Raw genomic sequence first — 18,098 nt, 5'->3', positions numbered from 1 at the left:
GCGTGACTTTGGCTCGGGTATGGGTACAGCGTACATATTGTACCTGCTTAATCGTATTGATCAACGATTTGTAATTACAACGGTATCAATTAAAATACTAAATAATGACGTGGAATTTGTCAATATCTTATGTTATATGTTTCATAAGAAATGTAGAACAATACATTTATGCCATATTTTGCTTCTTGGTTATGTAAAAGAATTAGCCTGAGTGAATTGTCCCTTTAACATGACAAGATTAACTACATGTAAAAGTATGCTAAGGTTATCCAAATCACTATGTTTATCACATCAGAATATAGGAAATTATATCAAGTCTGTATTCAAGACAGCTTTGCAAATATCGATAGAAAGAATTTCAAATTACCAAGTCCTAAATATGTAACAAGAACTACAAGCTGGTATTTCATATATTCCTTTTATTTCCTATCTGAGAAAACAGGAATTCTCACTACATTGTACATAATCTAAATAATTTAGATGGACATTGTGAGTACCTTTACATAACTAACTGAAATTACAGGATCATATAGAAGTACAATTCAGCATTGAAATATCTAAAGACATGGATATCATATTCATTTTGTTGTCTTTTTTATTAGATGAAATAGTGGCTCTTACAGGAGTGATGATATTAAATGAGTTGAAAATTTGATCGACACATGACTTTAGTTTAGGCAAGTGGCATATTATATTGCACATTTATACATAACTCAAAACAGGAAAGGATGTTGACTGTTTATTGATTGATTGAATGGTTATCAGAAACCATAAAACAAATCTTTGGCGTAATAGGGGCTACTCACTCACAACTAACAATATACAAAAAAACTGCTTGACTCTGTAGGAAAAGAGAAGCAGAACGACATACAAGAACCGCTTGACTCAGTAGGAAAGAGAAGCAGACAAGCCTTAAGAATTTAGTAGCTGGTGGCTAAATTTCGGAGCAAACTTGACTTCTGTAAGTTGCTGAGAAGACCCTTGACTCTGAATCGAAGCGAATCATGAGAAGCGACTTGACTCAACATGAAGAAGTTTGACCAGGACAAACTTGACTCCCAAAAGCAGCTAAAGAAAGCCCTTGACTCTGAGTAAAAATGACAGTCACTCATGAGAAGCGCTTTGACTTGTGCAGGAGAAGTTTAACCTCTTATAAAGCTACATATATATATACAAAACAAACTAAAATTTGTTTTTCAGTATAAATCATATAAACAAGTATATATAAATAAAAATTCTATTGGGGGAAAAATTCCCCGAGAATTAACCACTTTTTAAAGTATACCGTACATGTTAATCCCATTTTAAGACAACTCATGATTTAATATGAAAACACCCTACAAATCAATTTATTATCATATAATGCTGACCAATACAGGGGTTTCGAGATCCTAAAACAATGTGGGTGAAATACATTTTACCGCCAATATGTCCCACCATCTGGTGATTATGACGTCATCATTTGATGCGAGTTTCCTGATGTCATAATCACTGGAAGGTGGGACTAATCAACAGTAAATTGTACTTTACCTACGTCATTGTGGGATCTTGAAACCCCCATATTTGAACATTTTCTATGATCTCATCTATATAGCCATTACAGATACACATACACAGGTAAATCCCTAAATATTTAAAAAAAACTTATGTTATCAATTATATGTAATGATACAAACATGTTATAATTTAACAGTTTTTATATGACATACATATTCCCTTGTAATGAATCAGTTTCATTTCTGATATAGCGTCCATTTTTCCTTGAAATAGACCTCTTTTATTTGTCCATCATTGTATTTTTCAACATCTCTTTTTATGACGTCCACTTTTCCTTCAAATGAGTCTGTTTCCAATACAATTTCCACTTTTCTCTGAGAAACAGACCTTTTTTTATTTCTCCAAAACCACATGCTTTAACAGGTCTTTTTTACAGTGTCCATTTTTTTTAAAAATAGACTTGTTTAATTTGTCCAACGTAATAAATTTTATTATTAACGTGTCTTTTTATGGCGTCCACTTTTCCTTATATTAGTGGGTCTGTTTTTATTTGTCCGTGTTGTTTTTCCCTTCGTTAGGGATGATAAACTGTCTTCTGTGATGTTTTCTTGGCTATCTTCAAAGACTTGGGGTTGTGTAGTTTTCTTGGATTCTGTTGGGGCCTAGTAAAATAAAACATTTTATTTGCATCATATAATTATTGATATAAAAATACACATACTGATGCTAATTTGGTAGCCTGAAGTATTTCACAATTGTGTATACACACCAATGTATCAACAAAATCTGGAAATGATCATTATAGGCACTGCCTGTTATATCCATTCTTTTTTTTTATACAATAAAATATTTTGAATTAAAATGAAACCCTCAAAAAAAATATTTCACCTCATTTTTAACATTTCACAGATACTGCATATTTTTTTTTTTAATTATTAGAATTCATAATTTAATTTACCTGGTATTTAATGTCTACTGCTTTTACTTCATATATTGAAACTGAACACGATAGTTGGACAGGCATGGATATCACTGTATTCAAATGTCAGAATATAGGTCAAAGTGACCTACTTCTGGTACATGTGACACAACCTGGCCTATATGTACCATAAGTTAAAATATAGGTCACATCTATCTGCTTTTCATATTAACATATTGCTAGACTGAAGTGAACATGTCACCTCATGTGATCTCCAATATGGTGTTCAATTTACAAGAAGCGTAGGAAATAGAGTAAGGATTTATGTGCTAAAGCTAAAAAAATCTTCTCAAGTAAGAAAGAGAATTGAAACAAGTATTAAACTTACTGGGGAGTGAACATTCCATTTTCTTTGCTTCGGCAGACTGAAATGAAAAAGAAACATAAAATATTATTCCCTAAATCTTTGTTTACAAGTACCAAGTAAATGTATACTGAAGGCATGGCATTTGTATTAAGAATTATTTGACGATTAGAAGTGTATGTACTTTATGTAAAGCAAGATGGAGTCCTTTTAATCTTTACTAGATTAGAATGATAAACAATTCTTTGTACATGTTTATCTGTAATTGCAATTATCAATTGCACAAAACTTTACATTTTGCTAAACCTTTACAAACATTTGTGTTTCATATGATGAAATAATATGTCTGCTTTCTGTAAGGAAGTGCTCTACTGTAAAAGGTGACCAGAGCTGCATATGCTATTAACAGTACAAGTCTAATTATTCTGAATTTCTATCGTCTTTTTATATACAGTAATTGACCAAATAAGCGCCCCTCACTCTTTTTGCCAGTGTCATGTAAGGATGGCCTCCCATGTATGTGGTAAGTAGTGTGTGTATATTACGAGGTGTGTGTTTTGGGAGACTGCAGTATGTTCGTGTTGTGTCTTCTTGTATAGTGGAACTCTTGCTGCTTTTTATAGTGCTATATCACTGAAGCAAGCGGCCAAGACACCAAGTAATACACTCCACCCGGTCACATTATACTGAGGGGTTCATTTTATTTACAATGACTTACATATAGTCTGAAACTATGAAAACTATCTAGGTTTCTCTATTCAATTTCTTTTAGGTATATGGGTGGAAAGACATTGGAAAATCAACTTACGGCTTGTCTGGAGAAAACATACAAATGACATCTTCAGCTGCCTTCCCTTTACCACGTTCTTTAGATGGCGTCACAGGAGTAACTATAATATCAATAGGCCTCGTTATATATCAGACATAAATCATGAAGAAAAGAGAAAAAAAATTTGGTATGGAGCATTTATTTATCTTCTTACAGACATGCAAATGAAGCATGAGAAAAGCTTTACAATATATATCCGAGAAAAATCATAAAAGTAAATAAAAAAGAAAAGAATTAATCAATGGACAATTTTGGTATGGGGTATTGATTTATAAATCTTTCTTACATTCATGCAAATAATGCAGCACCAAAAAAGTTTGTTAATCCAACAAAGTTCACTACAATTATACTGTACATCAAAAGTTCAGGAAGGAAACAAAGTACCGGTATGTGATATGATAATTTTTCTTTTAAAATTAAATTTAATTAAATTAAAATTAATTCAAATGATTTTTTTAATTTGCTGTATCAAATGAGAAGGAACAAGAACAAGTGATAGAGGAATTTACCTGTATCATCACTGAAGACTCGTATAGGTAATAACTCACCTGTATCATCACTGAAGACTCGTATAGGTAATAACTCACCTGTATCATCACTGAAGACTCGTATAGGTAATAACTCACCTGTATCATCACTGAAGACTCGTATAGGTAATAACTCACCTGTATCATCACTGAAGACTCGTATAGGTAATAACTCACCTGTATCATCACTGAAGACTCGTATAGGTAATAACTCACCTGTATCATCACTGAAGACTCGTATAGGTAATAACTCACCTGTATCATCACTGAAGACTCGTAGAGGTAAGGAGGTGGGAATCGGAGACGGAGCAATCATTGTCATGTTGTGTTCCATGTTATGGAAAGTGATGTTATTAAGTACACCTGTAAAATCAAACAAAAGGCACAATAGCCTTAATGGTCATTTCATATAGCAACCTTACTTGGAATGGAAAAGACTTCAATTTCTTTTTCTAAATGTTGTCTTTGATGTCCATCTGACCAACCAAAAAAAAAATGGCACCACTATTTGGCTAACAACCATCTCAGGGACATTACATGCAAGTCTCAACTCAATTCCACTGGTAAAGTTTGAGAAGAAGTTTGAAATAGATCAAGTATAAGAAAGTCATGGTTGCACCATCATGCTATAAAATGGCTGCCATAGTTACCATGGAAACATTTTTGGAGGCCAAAAACTTCTAACCGTTCCATCCCCAACAAGTTTGAGCTGTATTACACAAGTGGAACAACAATGAAGAAGTTTTGAAATGTGTTTTTCTAGTTGGCAGCAGTGGTGGCCATCTTGAATTTTGGACCAATCCCAAAAATTACAAAACTTGGTCAGAACCATTTCAGGATATCACTTTAGTCCAATTTCAGCTCAATCTGACTCAATATGAGCTTTTCAGGAGTTTGAAATGTGAAGAGTTTACAGACAGTGGACAGAGCACGAGTCTATGATAGACAATGTAACTTAAGTTTATATTATCCATGCTTTTGCTACAAATTACCAAATTTCGCCGTTAAACAATTACTTAATTCAAGGTAAGCATTATGGTACAAGTACTATTACAGAGGACTTGGTAATCAAGAAATATAGATACCAATTTTCTTGTATAAGAACTTACCAGTCAATAATATTGCAATATTCGTACTGAAGAAATAAATTGTATAAGTAATATACTAGATACATTTGACAAAATTTCAACAAAAAGAGTGCATAAACCTTGAAACAATGTAAAAGCCATGAAAAAGTATAAGAATATATCATATGGTTACATATACATATGAATAGAATGCCAAGTTTGTGAAATACCGAGTATTGTTTTATTAGTACATTAGATCTACATTTAATTGGCAAGTTATTCAAAACAGAAAAACATTCCAACTAAAATATCTACAAGGAGCAGCACAGCTCATGACAACTGTAAAAAGTTTCACAATCATTGGTGTGAAATTTCATTCAAGCAACCCATGCTTCCTTAAATTATCATTTGGAAACCAAAGTATCAAGATCTTTTTAAGGAAACAATGACCTTCATATTTGCACCTGTGACTTCAATTTCTCACATTCAATCCAAATGTATGTTACATCATAAGCAAACCTTGTAATAAGTTTCAACCTTTCATGAGCAACACATTACATGGATTCACAACTTGCACCAAAACACCTTAACTGACTCCAGGGAAATTCCGTAAGCCCCGCTTCCATCCTTCCGGAGGTGAGCTACACTACAAAGGAAATCTCTGCTGACCTCCTTCAATACATGACTCAAAACATAGGATACATTCCTCATATTTTATGAAGTTTCAACAAAATCCACTCCTACTTTCTCAGTTGATTACCTGGACATCAACATCAGAGCAGACAGAGATAGACAAGAGAGACAAATCTTTGGTAAAAGTGACATAAGGCTAAAAAAAGCATGTGAGCATTCTAAATATCTTTTAATAGATGAAGCAACAGGCTTGTCAATTACAGTTTAATTAATATCTAAGCTGTGCCGTAAAATCTTACCTTTAGGGGAATCATCTGAATGAAATTTAATTCTTTGTATTATCAATTAATTTCAGTGTCAATATAATTAAATGATCTTGTGACAAATTCATGAATTTTAACAAGAACTGTCACTAGACTGGACGACAAATACCCTCCCTCCTGCTGCACAAATTTAGTAATAACTCCATTGATAGAGGACATTGCAGAACCTTATATACATGTAGTTTACTCAATTCCCCTTGATGTTTGACATGTTAGACAGGGTTCTGTGTACCAAATTTTATCAAAATGTGTGAAGTAGTTCAGGAGGAGAATGCCAGACAAAGTTGTATCTTTAGACAGACAGACAGACAGACAGACAGACAGACAGACAGACAGACAGACAGACAGACAGACAGACAGACAGACAGACAGACAGACAAAGTGTATCTTTAGACAGACAGACAGACAGACGGACAGACAGACAGACAGACAGACAGACAACTTACTGTAAACCAACTTCCTTTTGTGTGCGATTTATTTTCGTGAATTTCACAATCAAGGTAAGTTCACAAAAGTTTATCCTCGCGAATTGATATCTTCCATAATTCTTGCACAGTTAAAAACAAAGATATCTCAATTCAGTTTTAAATAAACAAAACTTGATTTCCAATTAATTGATTCTATTTAATGAAAATGTTTTAAAACAGAAATCGTGAAATTTAGTAGCCGCGGAAGTTAGTTTACAGTGATTTGTAAAAGAAATCTATGGATGTGATTAACCTGAATTGTTAAATAAGGGGAAGTATAACAACCACGGTCTACACATACCTGATGGGGTACTGATAGCTCGGTTTTTCCGAGGGACATATCGTGGTGTACTTCTTGCATCTGTTAATACCTGGGAAAAAAATTATTATTGGAAATCAATATTAAGAGAAATGAAACAAATGTTTCTCGTTTACAGTTGAACTTTGGCGGAATATATTTGAATTTGGTCCCATTAATCGCAACCTCAATATTCTCATGTTTTTAAACAATTATGACTAAGACCGAGTCAAATATCTGTTTATTCTAATATTTGAAGAGATGGCAAAATGCTCAGTTAGACAATCTTATTGTAATGATTAGTAAGCTATTTTTGTCAAATTCCACAACTGCATGGTTCTAACCTCAGAGCTCTCCTCCTCCTCATCATCGTCCAAACGCTCAAGTACGATCTGGACACGTCGACATCTGCCGTCTGAGCCGGTCTCTTCTTGATCTTTGTTTACGCCCTTGAATGGTGTCTTAGTGGCCACCGCTGGGGTTTTGAGAACCCCGACCGGCAACTTCTTAGCCTTGGCTGGGGACTCAGACATACTCTTCTGGTGTTCTTTGTAGACTTCAAGCATTTTCCTGGCAGAGTTCCTGATAGCAATGGCAGATAGTGATGTGTTCTTCCTAGAAAAAGAAAAGAAAAGAAATACATGTATGAAGATTTTGTAGTGCTATTTATATGCTAAAGACTATTATGCATTATTGTAAAAGCTATAATCAAAAGCATCATATGTGGTTCATTTAAGCATCGAAAGTCTTAATATGAATGCCAACTGGACAGAGGCAAGTTCAACATGAAAGACGTTCAATGCTTATATTTACATTTGGTTACTTTTTTATGTTGAAATGACAAGGGATTTTGCATCTATAATGAATTTATTATTCGTTATCGTAAAGTATGGAATAGCCATTTGAACAGTCGTTTTCCGTGATCGCTGGCACGACATTATGACGTCATAACAAGCGATTGAAGTTCATAGTTTATATGACTGCCAGCTGCGCTTGGTAAGGTTACATAGTGGGACTGCAGTGAAAATATTATATAGTGTAACCATAACAAAATCTAAATATAGATAACATGATATCATAGCTGACAGATTGATATAGTTTCAGTTCTACTTTACATTTCATAACAATTGAAATTTTCCTAGTGCATTTGTGCTATAACAGCATAAAGTGTCTAAAACAGATGCCACCAGGACGAGATTATAGCAAGTTTTCCAGATTATAAAGGTATTAATTATAAGAATGAAAATTTCATACAAATATAACAGAATAGAGAGGGATCCGGATAACACAAGGGCCGGTTGGAAAAATTATGCTATATATATATTGCTAAAAGGTATATAAATTATAAAAGCAATAAGCTGCAAAGAAATATGCCAACCTGTTTGTAGCAGGAGTCTGAGCAGAACCAAGGGATGTTACTGCAGGCGACGTCCCTGGTGTGGGCGGGTGTCTAGGGGATCCACCCCTGGGGGTGTTAGGACTTCGTGGGGGAGGGGCCGGAGTCTGTGGGGCTGGGGCCGGACTCTTGGGATGAGGGGATGCTTGCTGGGGTGTGAGTGGGGTAGAGCCTGGGGTGGCCCTGGAAGGTGTGACACCTGCTGCCTCTGGTCTTCTTCCTACAGGTGTGCCCTGTCAAACAAGAATTAAAGGTAAGTTAAACCTCGTTAACTCAAAATCAACAAAACCATGGTGTATCTAAGTTGCTGAGAATTTGAGTTCATGGCTATGATCAAGAAAACTTTATCCATGAATAACTGAAAAATGGCTAAAACCTTATTTGCACATTTTCAGTCAAAATCAAGAATTTTTTTAACCATGTAAATAGCCGGCTATATGGTGTAGTGGTATAATAACAATGACAATTATTGGTGTCCAGAGTATTGCAGGTCCACTGAACAGGTATAAATACTGAGGAGTTTAATAACAGACACTAGTACATTGGACCATTACAGATTCTTACCTGTACATTTGGGACAGATTCTTACCTGTACATTTGGGACAGATTCTTACCTGTACATATTTGGGACAGATTCTTACCTGTACATATTTGGGACAGATTCTTACCTGTACATTTGGGACAGATTCTTACCTGTACATTTGGGACAGATTCTTACCTGTACATATTTACTTATTTGGGACAGATTCTTACCTGTACATTTGGGACAGATTCTTACCTGTACATTTGGGACAGATTCTTACCTGTACATTTGGACAGATTCTTACCTGTACATATTTGGGACAGATTCTTACCTGTACATGGACAGATTCTTACCTGTACATACAATTCTTATGTATTTTGGACAGATTCTTACCTGTACATTTGGCAGGAGATTCTTACCTGTACATTTAGGACAGATTCTTACCTGTACATTTTGGGACAGATTCTTACCTGTACATTTTGGGACAGATTCTTACCTGTACATTTGGGACAGATTCTTACCTGTACATATTTGGGACAGATTCTTACCTTACATTACAGATCTACCTGTACATTTGGGACAGATTCTTACCTGTACATTTTGGGACAGATTCTTACCTGTACATTTTGGGACAGATTCTTACCTGTACATTTGGGACAGATTCTTACCTGTACATTTGGGACAGATTCTTACCTGTACATATTTGGGACAGATTCTTACCTGTAGATTTGGGACAGATTCTTACCTGTACATATTTGGGACACATTCTTACCTGTACATTTGGGACAGATTCTTACCTGTACATTTGGGACAGATTCTTACCTGTATATGTGGGACAGATTCTTACCTGTATATTTGAGACAGATTCTTACCTGTACTGTAGTGTTCTTTTCCTGTAGCTCCATGGCCCTTTGCTGTTCCTGCTCCTCGAACTTTTTAAGATCATACTCTATCTCAGTCGCCAACTGTTTATCAGCTGACAAAATTTCTACAACCAAACAGAAATAAATCTTTCATATGTTAACCAAAGTTACATATAGACTGTACCCATTAACAAGATCTAATAACTCCCCGTTCTGGGTCACCTCAGGATGACCTCTATGGTGAGCCAATCAGCGTGTTGCACATGAAATCGTCGGAGTGGTTGAAATTCTCGGAAGTATGAATGGCTACTAGTACGTCCCGAAATATTCAGATTCTAGGCCATGGGTCTTGCTGAGGTGACCCCGAACGGGGAGTTTTTAGATCTTGTATTGGAGCGTAACATAGAGCATCAGAGTGGAGCAGATTTAAAAGTAATTTTAATTAAATTGTCAAATTCTTGTGCTTAATACAATGATTTGATACATGGATCTGAAACTGTGTAATTTGACCTGAAGTATTTAACTTAAGCTATGCACTTTGACCTTTGACCTGAAGCATTGAACTATCTATGTTACACTGACCTTTGACCTCGTTTTTGAAGTCCTTCACGAGTTCCATAAGGTAAGCAAGTAGATATCGCTGGAGGGGCGATCTCTGTTTCTCCAACTGTGAAGAGCAACATTGTGTTACAATACATCCAGAGTTCGTCATATTTTAGTTTAAAGTCATCATCTTTCAAAAATGAGTAAGTTGTATTACTTGATTTGGATGGGAGTTAGTCATACGATTCACGTGAATCACATGAGTTACAGTTGTCCAATTCCAGTGTCAATTGGCAGTGATTTTTCAGGGTATTTTGGGAAAAAAGTTTTGTAACAAATTGGGAATTTTTAATCGCACAAAGAGCAGTTTTGGGAAAAAGTTTCCCATTACTGAACATGGTATTATAGGTAATTAAATATTGTAAAACAGTAAACTCTTTCATTTTATCAAAAGATAATGACCATCACAACAGCTTTTTAGATTAAACAAAGAGGGGAGAGATTTTCGGGTTTTGTTTGTCTATCAGAGATTTGATTTGGGAAACTTTTATTGTAATTGGGAAAAAAATTGGGGTGTTTGGCATTGGGAATGGGGTTGTTTACCGACCCCAGTTAATATAAGGAGAAAAATCACTGATTGGTTATGGTTACAAAATAACACTGCAGTTTAGACATAGATATACTTACTATGTGTTTCAGGGAGATAACAACAGGTACAATATTCTCCACCACATTTTTCTTCAGTGCCTACAGAATGTACAAAATTATAACATTATAAAATCCATCATAAAGAACAATTAAGATTTTGATGAGTTCCAACTGTCAAACGATTCAGTTTTGGTGATTTTGTCTTTTTTAAAGTGGAGTCAAGATATTGAGGTCAAATAACGCCAATAGCTTATGATTAATAATTGACCAATGCCCATATTTGGTTTTAAAATCAAAACTCAGGTGTAGCGGTAGAATATGGTAACACTTGACCATTCAATCCTTTCTAAAACATTTACCAGACAGCTGATTATTTTAGTGGCGATGATATTTTCGCAATTTTACAGGACATTGTCATGATTGCGAAAATTTGATTCACAAGTCTTTAAAAAATGGTTTAAACATATACACCCTTAAAGCATAATTGTCATCATTTATGAAGAATGAAATCTAATCTTCTTGGTTTTTTTAATGCATATATATATCAAATTGTCAAAAAATTGACCCGCAGAACCACCTATATAGAATATTACCAACATAATTTTGCCACATTGCGTCTGCTATATCAACAAAGGACCATTTTTGAAGTCGTAGAATAAAATGTATAAATAAATCAAAAAATATTTCAAAACAAATCTATATTGACTATGAATTGGCTAAATTTACCACATGTCAATAATGTAGATAAGGATACCTGTCGTACATACCTGTGTAATTATGGTCTTTTTAGCTGTTGCCATGACAATAGCAGCCATTTCTTGTTCATCAGCAACATCCTCCTCGGAGTTCTTAGCTTTGAGTGATGAAAGCTTGATCTCCTGAAAAAACCCCAAAATATTTTAAGTATGTTAATACGACGAACAAACTAAAACATGTCAGTTTTCATTTGAAATAAAATCTGTCAATCAATACCCATACTGAATCCCTGATTACAAAAAAAAATAAATAAAAAATAAAAAATAAAAAAATAAATAAAACAAACTGTAAGGCAATGGCTAATTGATACCAAATTAATGTCTAACCCTAAATGTTTAAAGTGAACAGTCGGGCAAGGATGGCTAAAGTCGGTAAAAATGATGTGAGTGTATCCAGTAGAATTTCTTATGAAATAGAAAAATAAAATATCTCGTCAAAATCTGTCTGCGTACGAAGAAATTAATTTAAAGTACAGGAATCCTAAAACGTCCTCCCGGCTGACTATGTCTGTGATTACATTTCCACGCAGCCTCGCTTACAATGCTTTCAACTTTTCTTTATTTCAATGGTCAGAACTGGGAAACGTAAGCAGAACTTGACCGTCGTTTTAATATGTGAGAACTTTTGGAAGGCCAATGAACGCATTTAGACTGAATTTCTTTGCCCAAACTATTCACTTTAACCAGGCAAATAAATGACATTGATACTACAACCATTTGTCATCCTTCAGAACCTTGGGTCCCTGTATAACAAAATCATTTCATAGTCTTACTTTAAATAGCAAATTGTATAAAATCACAGAGATAATAATTACACACTCAATTAGTCCCATCTTTTTGAAATTCTTAATAATTATGCTTTCGTTTTGATAAATCTATCCATCGGAAGATGAAGTCAAGGAGACACATTAAGAGATAAAATATGAGATGAAGAATTCCTTGGTCTCCTACCTTACTGGCCAGTATAGTCAATGCATCCTGTAGTAAAGTACCGCTGTCTTCATTCAGCGGGATGATACCATCCACTACACCTTCAAGGATCTAAGATGAGGAAAAATATACATATGACTTAATAATTGATATGAAAAAGTTCAATCTTGTTAAAACCTTATGTCAAATAATTTTGACTATAATTCAGCAGCGACAGTATATTCATCTCATAGGGGATGTGGTGTCAGAGTGGTTAAGACATCCTGACGTCCCACTTACATGCTAATGATTTCAGATTTTTAACCTTTGAAATAATGCTGGTTACAAGGTAATCACTTTGAAACAAAGGGACACAACTCTAAAAACAGGGGTGGGTAACTTGCTCCAATATCTTCACAGTACAATATTGGTGGTATAATAAATTACAAACCTACCTCCTGTACAATCTTGGCCGTCAGCTGGAACCTGTGCTGGTCTGACATATGCTCCAACATAAAGGAGTACAACTTTTGGCGTTTACTGTAATACACAGAAATAAAATAGGACAATTACTAGTTCTATAAAAGTTTTTGTTGTTTCCACAAACATAGCTCAAATAAGTATCGATAGAAAAGCCAAGATCATCTCAGTATTAAACACAAAAGTGAGTTGTCAACAAATATCCTTCGTATGCTTCCTACTTGGCTAGTAATAAAAATTGTGTCATGTGATTACCGATAAAAAGTTTGATAACAAGATTTAGTTTCACTTTTTAACTAAAATGGTTATTTCATCCTTAAAACTATTGAATTTTTATGATTTTTATCAATAATAATAAATATGATGATATTTATTGCTTGAAACCAATATCTATCTTCCATCTAAATTACTTTTGTTTGATTTTTTTTCAAAGAATCAATAATTACCTGAATTTTTTCTTGCCAGCAAGTGAAAACTTCAATTTGTCTTTATCACTTTGTCGAAAATTGTTGTAAGCTATGAAAGATAAACAAAACCAATGGAAACACAAACTGTTTTAAACAATTAAAGATAAATTTTGTGTAATAGTACATTTAGTCTTGAGCTCATTCAAAAATCTCAATTTACTGAAAATGTATTTATTCCTTTCTTCAAATTAAAAAATATATTCATTTATCTCTGAACACTTGTACATTTTAACAGAAATTGTATATGCTATCTATACCATTGGAGAAGTAGGCTTACAGGCCAAATACCTTTATGAAACAGCTTTCGATTTTTTGAATTAGAATGTTAAATGAGATTAAGTAGCAAAACTTTGCAGCTTACCATCACCTTAACAATTTAATTAAAACAAGAGCTGTTGGAGAACAGCAAAGCTCGCCTATTCAGAAGAAGTTGATGTTCAAGTATTTACTATTTAAACATGGAAATATGACAAATTAACAGACTCAAAAACCCCCTAAAGGGCCCCAAATTGGTTGTATTATCACGTTCAGCATCCATACACATTAGGAAAATAAAATCATAAACATTTATGATGACTTATGCTTAAACAATTGACAAAATAGAAACTTGCTCAAAAACTTTAACATGGAAATATGACAAATTAACAGACTCAAAAACCCCTAAAGGGCCCCAAATTGGTTGTATTATCACGTTCAGCATCCATACACATTAGGAAAATAAAATCATCAACATTTATGATGACTTAAGCTTAAACAATTGACGAAACAGAAACTTGCTCAAAAACTTTAAACGTGAAATGGGATGCCAACGCTGACGCCGACGCCAGGGTGACAACATTAGCTCCCCCTATTCTTCGAATAGACGAGCTAATAAATCAAATGCTAATTTTCATAATGCGGGTTTACTTATGTTTCCCGATGTTTCCCGACGTTGCAGTTTAGGCCATCCATATATATTTGTTTATGCTCTAAATTTTTTAATAAATTCTCAGTATTATGTCAGAATATTTGTAAGATCAAATGGTTGTGAATTTGAGGAACACCATAAAAGTTTAGCCACATTAAGTTCGTTTACAGTACATATGAAATATACAAACCTCCGTGGCCCTGGTACCCGTTGAAATGAAATACACATTCCAAAAAATGATGGAAAAACATGGCAGGGTGTCTCTGCAGTAGTACGTGGACAAGGCAATACTCGGCTGTAATGTAGGTTTTTAAGAACATGCTAGGCTTAGTAAAACCAACATACCAGTGGTCAGTAACTGGCACCATGGCTATTTTAGTTTTAATTACTCAGGACATTGCTGCCACTGATTTAAGTTAAATACATGACATTTTTTTTCTAATTATCAAATGAATGTTAAAGATGCTCCACCGCCGACAGAGCATAAATGATATTCATCACTTGAACAATAATTGGTGTATAATCGTGTATATATACATGTCTAATTAACACAAAAAACAATATTAAATAATTTATTTTTCTTTGGTGCATGCGCAATCAGGACTTCATTTCATATAGGAAATTGTGTCACAGAATTTTTACGGGATGCAATTAATTATTTTTTGTAATTTTAACTTGAAATAAAATTAGAAGCTCAAACTTTCCAATGGTGGTAATGGTGTAAAATACGTATCAAAACTTTTGTAACTGAAGAAAAATACGAAATCATCTGCTCCTGTTTTTGATAGTGAAAAAATACCATTTGTCAGCGGGGGAGCATCTTTATATGAAGATACAATTGCATCATTTTTTTTCATTCTGAAGCTGTAATAATCAATGAATTTTTTTTCTGGATAATTAATTATAAGACAATATCTTATATTGTATTCATTTATTTATCATAATAAAATCGGATCAAGACCTTGTATCAAAAGAACCATTTTACCAAATTCTGAGATCTTATCGCACTCATCCAATAGGGTAGTTATATAGCGGAAAAACAGGATTCCCTTCCATTTCATAAAGTCTTCCTGTGAAAAGATATATTCAATTTCTATTGTTTTCTAAAAGTCTCATCACTACAGGATAAATGTAAAATTTTAAATGAATATGCCAATCACAAACAAGAGGCCCAAAGGGTCTAAACGGTTATCTGACTACCTAGCAACACAAACTCATTCAAATGAATAATCTTGATATTGAAAATATATTGATTCTTGTACAAATATTTCAAGTTCCAAAGATATTTCAATTTTGATATATTATATGACTTTTACACACACATGATTCTGAATATTGTTTACCTGAATAAGTCGAGTAATCGTAGTTAGTGTTTGTTTTCTGACCAATGGGGAGTCATCCTTCAAACAAGAAGCAATGTTGGAAATGTAACAATCTACGGTGGTCGTATACCTAGAAGAAAAACGTTAACTTAAATAGGATTACTGACAACTAGAATTAGAGGAGTCAGGAGAAAGAACAGTCCATGGAACAGCCAGAAAGAACAGCTGGCTTATGTTTACTTGTGAATGTTCAGTTTCAAATCTTTTCAATTACTGTATAGTCAGTTATTTTCATGGGGATGATATTTTCACAGGACACTGCAATGATCACGAAAATTTAATCTGCAAAATAGTTACAAATGGTTGAATCATACATACTGTGAAAATACAGATCATGAACATTCACTTTTATTTAAAACCATGCAAATTTTGACATGTGTAAATAACTCGACTATACAGTTTGTTATTTTAAGCAATGTTTTGTTTCCTTTACATATTTAAAAAATAAAGAATGTATATACAATTGTAAAATTGGGAAAATACAAGGTTCAATTTAATAGGAATAGACAAATAATTGAACCCTTAATGAAAGCCTGACAAAACCCTTTAATGCCTAGATATGTATCTATATCAATTACATGTAGAAAATTGACTCAATACATGGATTTTTTTGTGAGAAAACTACCCATAAACAGAAAAATAAGGCTCTATATAAATCCCTACTTTACCTGACACACAGGTCGCACATGACGATCACAACGTTATTACGGATCGTAGAATCATTTGATGTCTCTAATTCACGAGCAAGAGCTGGGGCACACTTCTTAGCGAGGTTCGGATTTTGAAGACAAAGTTTACCTACAACGGACGAGAATTGTAACTGTAACAATACCAAGACAGGCAAGGTCGAATGTTAATGATTTACTGAATAAACAAAATAATTATCTGAAGTGTGATAAATTCTCAATAGCTGGTGCGATCAAAAATTAATTTCTTTCCTTTCTTAAAATAATATGCATGCCTATCGTTTAAACCTTATATTCAGGTAAAATATATGATGAGGTTTTTCTTATTATTACTCTTCAAACAATATGCATGCCTATGATTTAAACCTTATATTCAGGTAAAATATTTGATAAGGTTTTTCTTATTATTACTCTTCAAACAATATGCATGCCTCCCCTCATTAAAACCTTGTATTCTGTTAAAATATTTGATAAGGTTTTCCTAATTATTACTTCTAGACCTGATATAGATATATGGATATGATATCACTGTAAACCATTTTATCTTCACATAAAATTAAATAAATTGCACCGACAAAAAGAAATTGTGAAAATATTTCGATTACATGTAATGCAGAACTCTAAACAATGGAATTCAACAGTCCTGAAAATCAGCTGATTTACAATATTACATGGGGCAAGTAGCTAGGGCAGTTGCCACCAGTCGCCATTGGTCGGTGGTTTTTCTCCGAGTACTCCAGCTTTCCTCCACCACCTAACCCTGGCATGTCCTTAAATGACCCTGTCTGCTAATAGGACGTAAAACAAGACTAAACAAAGTTACCTAATGCAATGAAGGCGAAGGCCCGGATCCTGTTGGACATCTTGGAACCACGGAACTGTGTTAAGATCTGAGTTGCCTGGCTCGACGCTCTAGTCATGTTATCGTGTTGAGTGGACTGGGCCTGAGTCAGCTGGGTTGCTAGGAGACCGTCAGACTCTGCATTAGAGGTGCCACTAGTCTCAGAATCCTTGCTCTGCATCAAGTCCCCTGTAAAATTAATTCAAAAACATAACAACTTCAGCTGTTGTTCGTATGATTATATCAGAAGTAAATACATAACTAGAACTGTCGCCAGAGTGGATAACTAATAAATGCTTCATAAGTATCATTACAAATTAGTCATTTATAATTCCATGTAGCTGGGTTTTTTCGAAATTCACCAGAACATTGCTATGTGATCGCAACATTTTTATCAGTATGATATTGAGGAATGGGTGAGACAATAGGCCTTGAAAGTCTGATTGCAATTAAAAACTGTGAAAATTTAATTTGAACGTTTTTTGGTAAAATCGTGAACATTTTGACCGGCGTAAATAACCAACCATAAATTAGACTATTTGTGTGGATGAAGCCTTACCAGTATGGCTGTTGGTCTCTTGTGATGATGACATCGGCAGAGATGATATACATGGCGAGGCGATAAAACTCTCTATGATGAGTGAGATACGTTTAGAGACGAGAGCTGGACAAATCTGTACGACTTCTCCCAGTGTAAAAAGGTGACGCGCCACCAAGTCTTCATCTTCAACTCCACCTGTACAACAGTTGAAGAATTATTTTTCTCTCTTTACA

General features: G+C 34.2%; 1 protein-coding gene across 1 annotated transcript in view; it reads right to left on the bottom strand.

The window, feature by feature from the left end:
- Window positions 1-399: 399 nt before the first annotated feature.
- LOC138329884 (condensin-2 complex subunit D3-L-like) overlaps window positions 400-18,098 on the bottom strand; it is a 41,694-nt gene continuing 23,995 nt past the window's right edge. Inside the window, exons 24-43 of the mRNA XM_069277173.1 lie at window positions 17,884-18,060; window positions 17,307-17,513; window positions 16,466-16,595; window positions 15,759-15,867; window positions 15,401-15,485; window positions 14,606-14,710; window positions 13,488-13,557; window positions 13,017-13,101; window positions 12,604-12,693; window positions 11,665-11,775; window positions 10,937-10,996; window positions 10,289-10,373; window positions 9,716-9,831; window positions 8,303-8,553; window positions 7,269-7,539; window positions 6,928-6,997; window positions 4,392-4,499; window positions 3,589-3,670; window positions 2,805-2,841; window positions 400-2,159 (exon numbers count right to left, since the gene is read on the bottom strand). Coding sequence (XP_069133274.1) covers window positions 1,992-2,159; window positions 2,805-2,841; window positions 3,589-3,670; window positions 4,392-4,499; window positions 6,928-6,997; window positions 7,269-7,539; window positions 8,303-8,553; window positions 9,716-9,831; window positions 10,289-10,373; window positions 10,937-10,996; window positions 11,665-11,775; window positions 12,604-12,693; window positions 13,017-13,101; window positions 13,488-13,557; window positions 14,606-14,710; window positions 15,401-15,485; window positions 15,759-15,867; window positions 16,466-16,595; window positions 17,307-17,513; window positions 17,884-18,060 — 2,417 coding nt within the window. The 3' untranslated portion in view covers window positions 400-1,991. The remainder of the gene's footprint in view (window positions 2,160-2,804; window positions 2,842-3,588; window positions 3,671-4,391; window positions 4,500-6,927; window positions 6,998-7,268; window positions 7,540-8,302; window positions 8,554-9,715; window positions 9,832-10,288; window positions 10,374-10,936; window positions 10,997-11,664; window positions 11,776-12,603; window positions 12,694-13,016; window positions 13,102-13,487; window positions 13,558-14,605; window positions 14,711-15,400; window positions 15,486-15,758; window positions 15,868-16,465; window positions 16,596-17,306; window positions 17,514-17,883; window positions 18,061-18,098) is intronic.

The sequence above is a fragment of the Argopecten irradians genome, chromosome 8 (assembly GCF_041381155.1).
Source record: "Argopecten irradians isolate NY chromosome 8, Ai_NY, whole genome shotgun sequence".
Taxonomy (NCBI): domain Eukaryota; kingdom Metazoa; phylum Mollusca; class Bivalvia; order Pectinida; family Pectinidae; genus Argopecten; species Argopecten irradians.
Note: the sequence above shows the minus strand (reverse complement) of the source record. Positions and strands in the feature narration are given on the sequence as shown.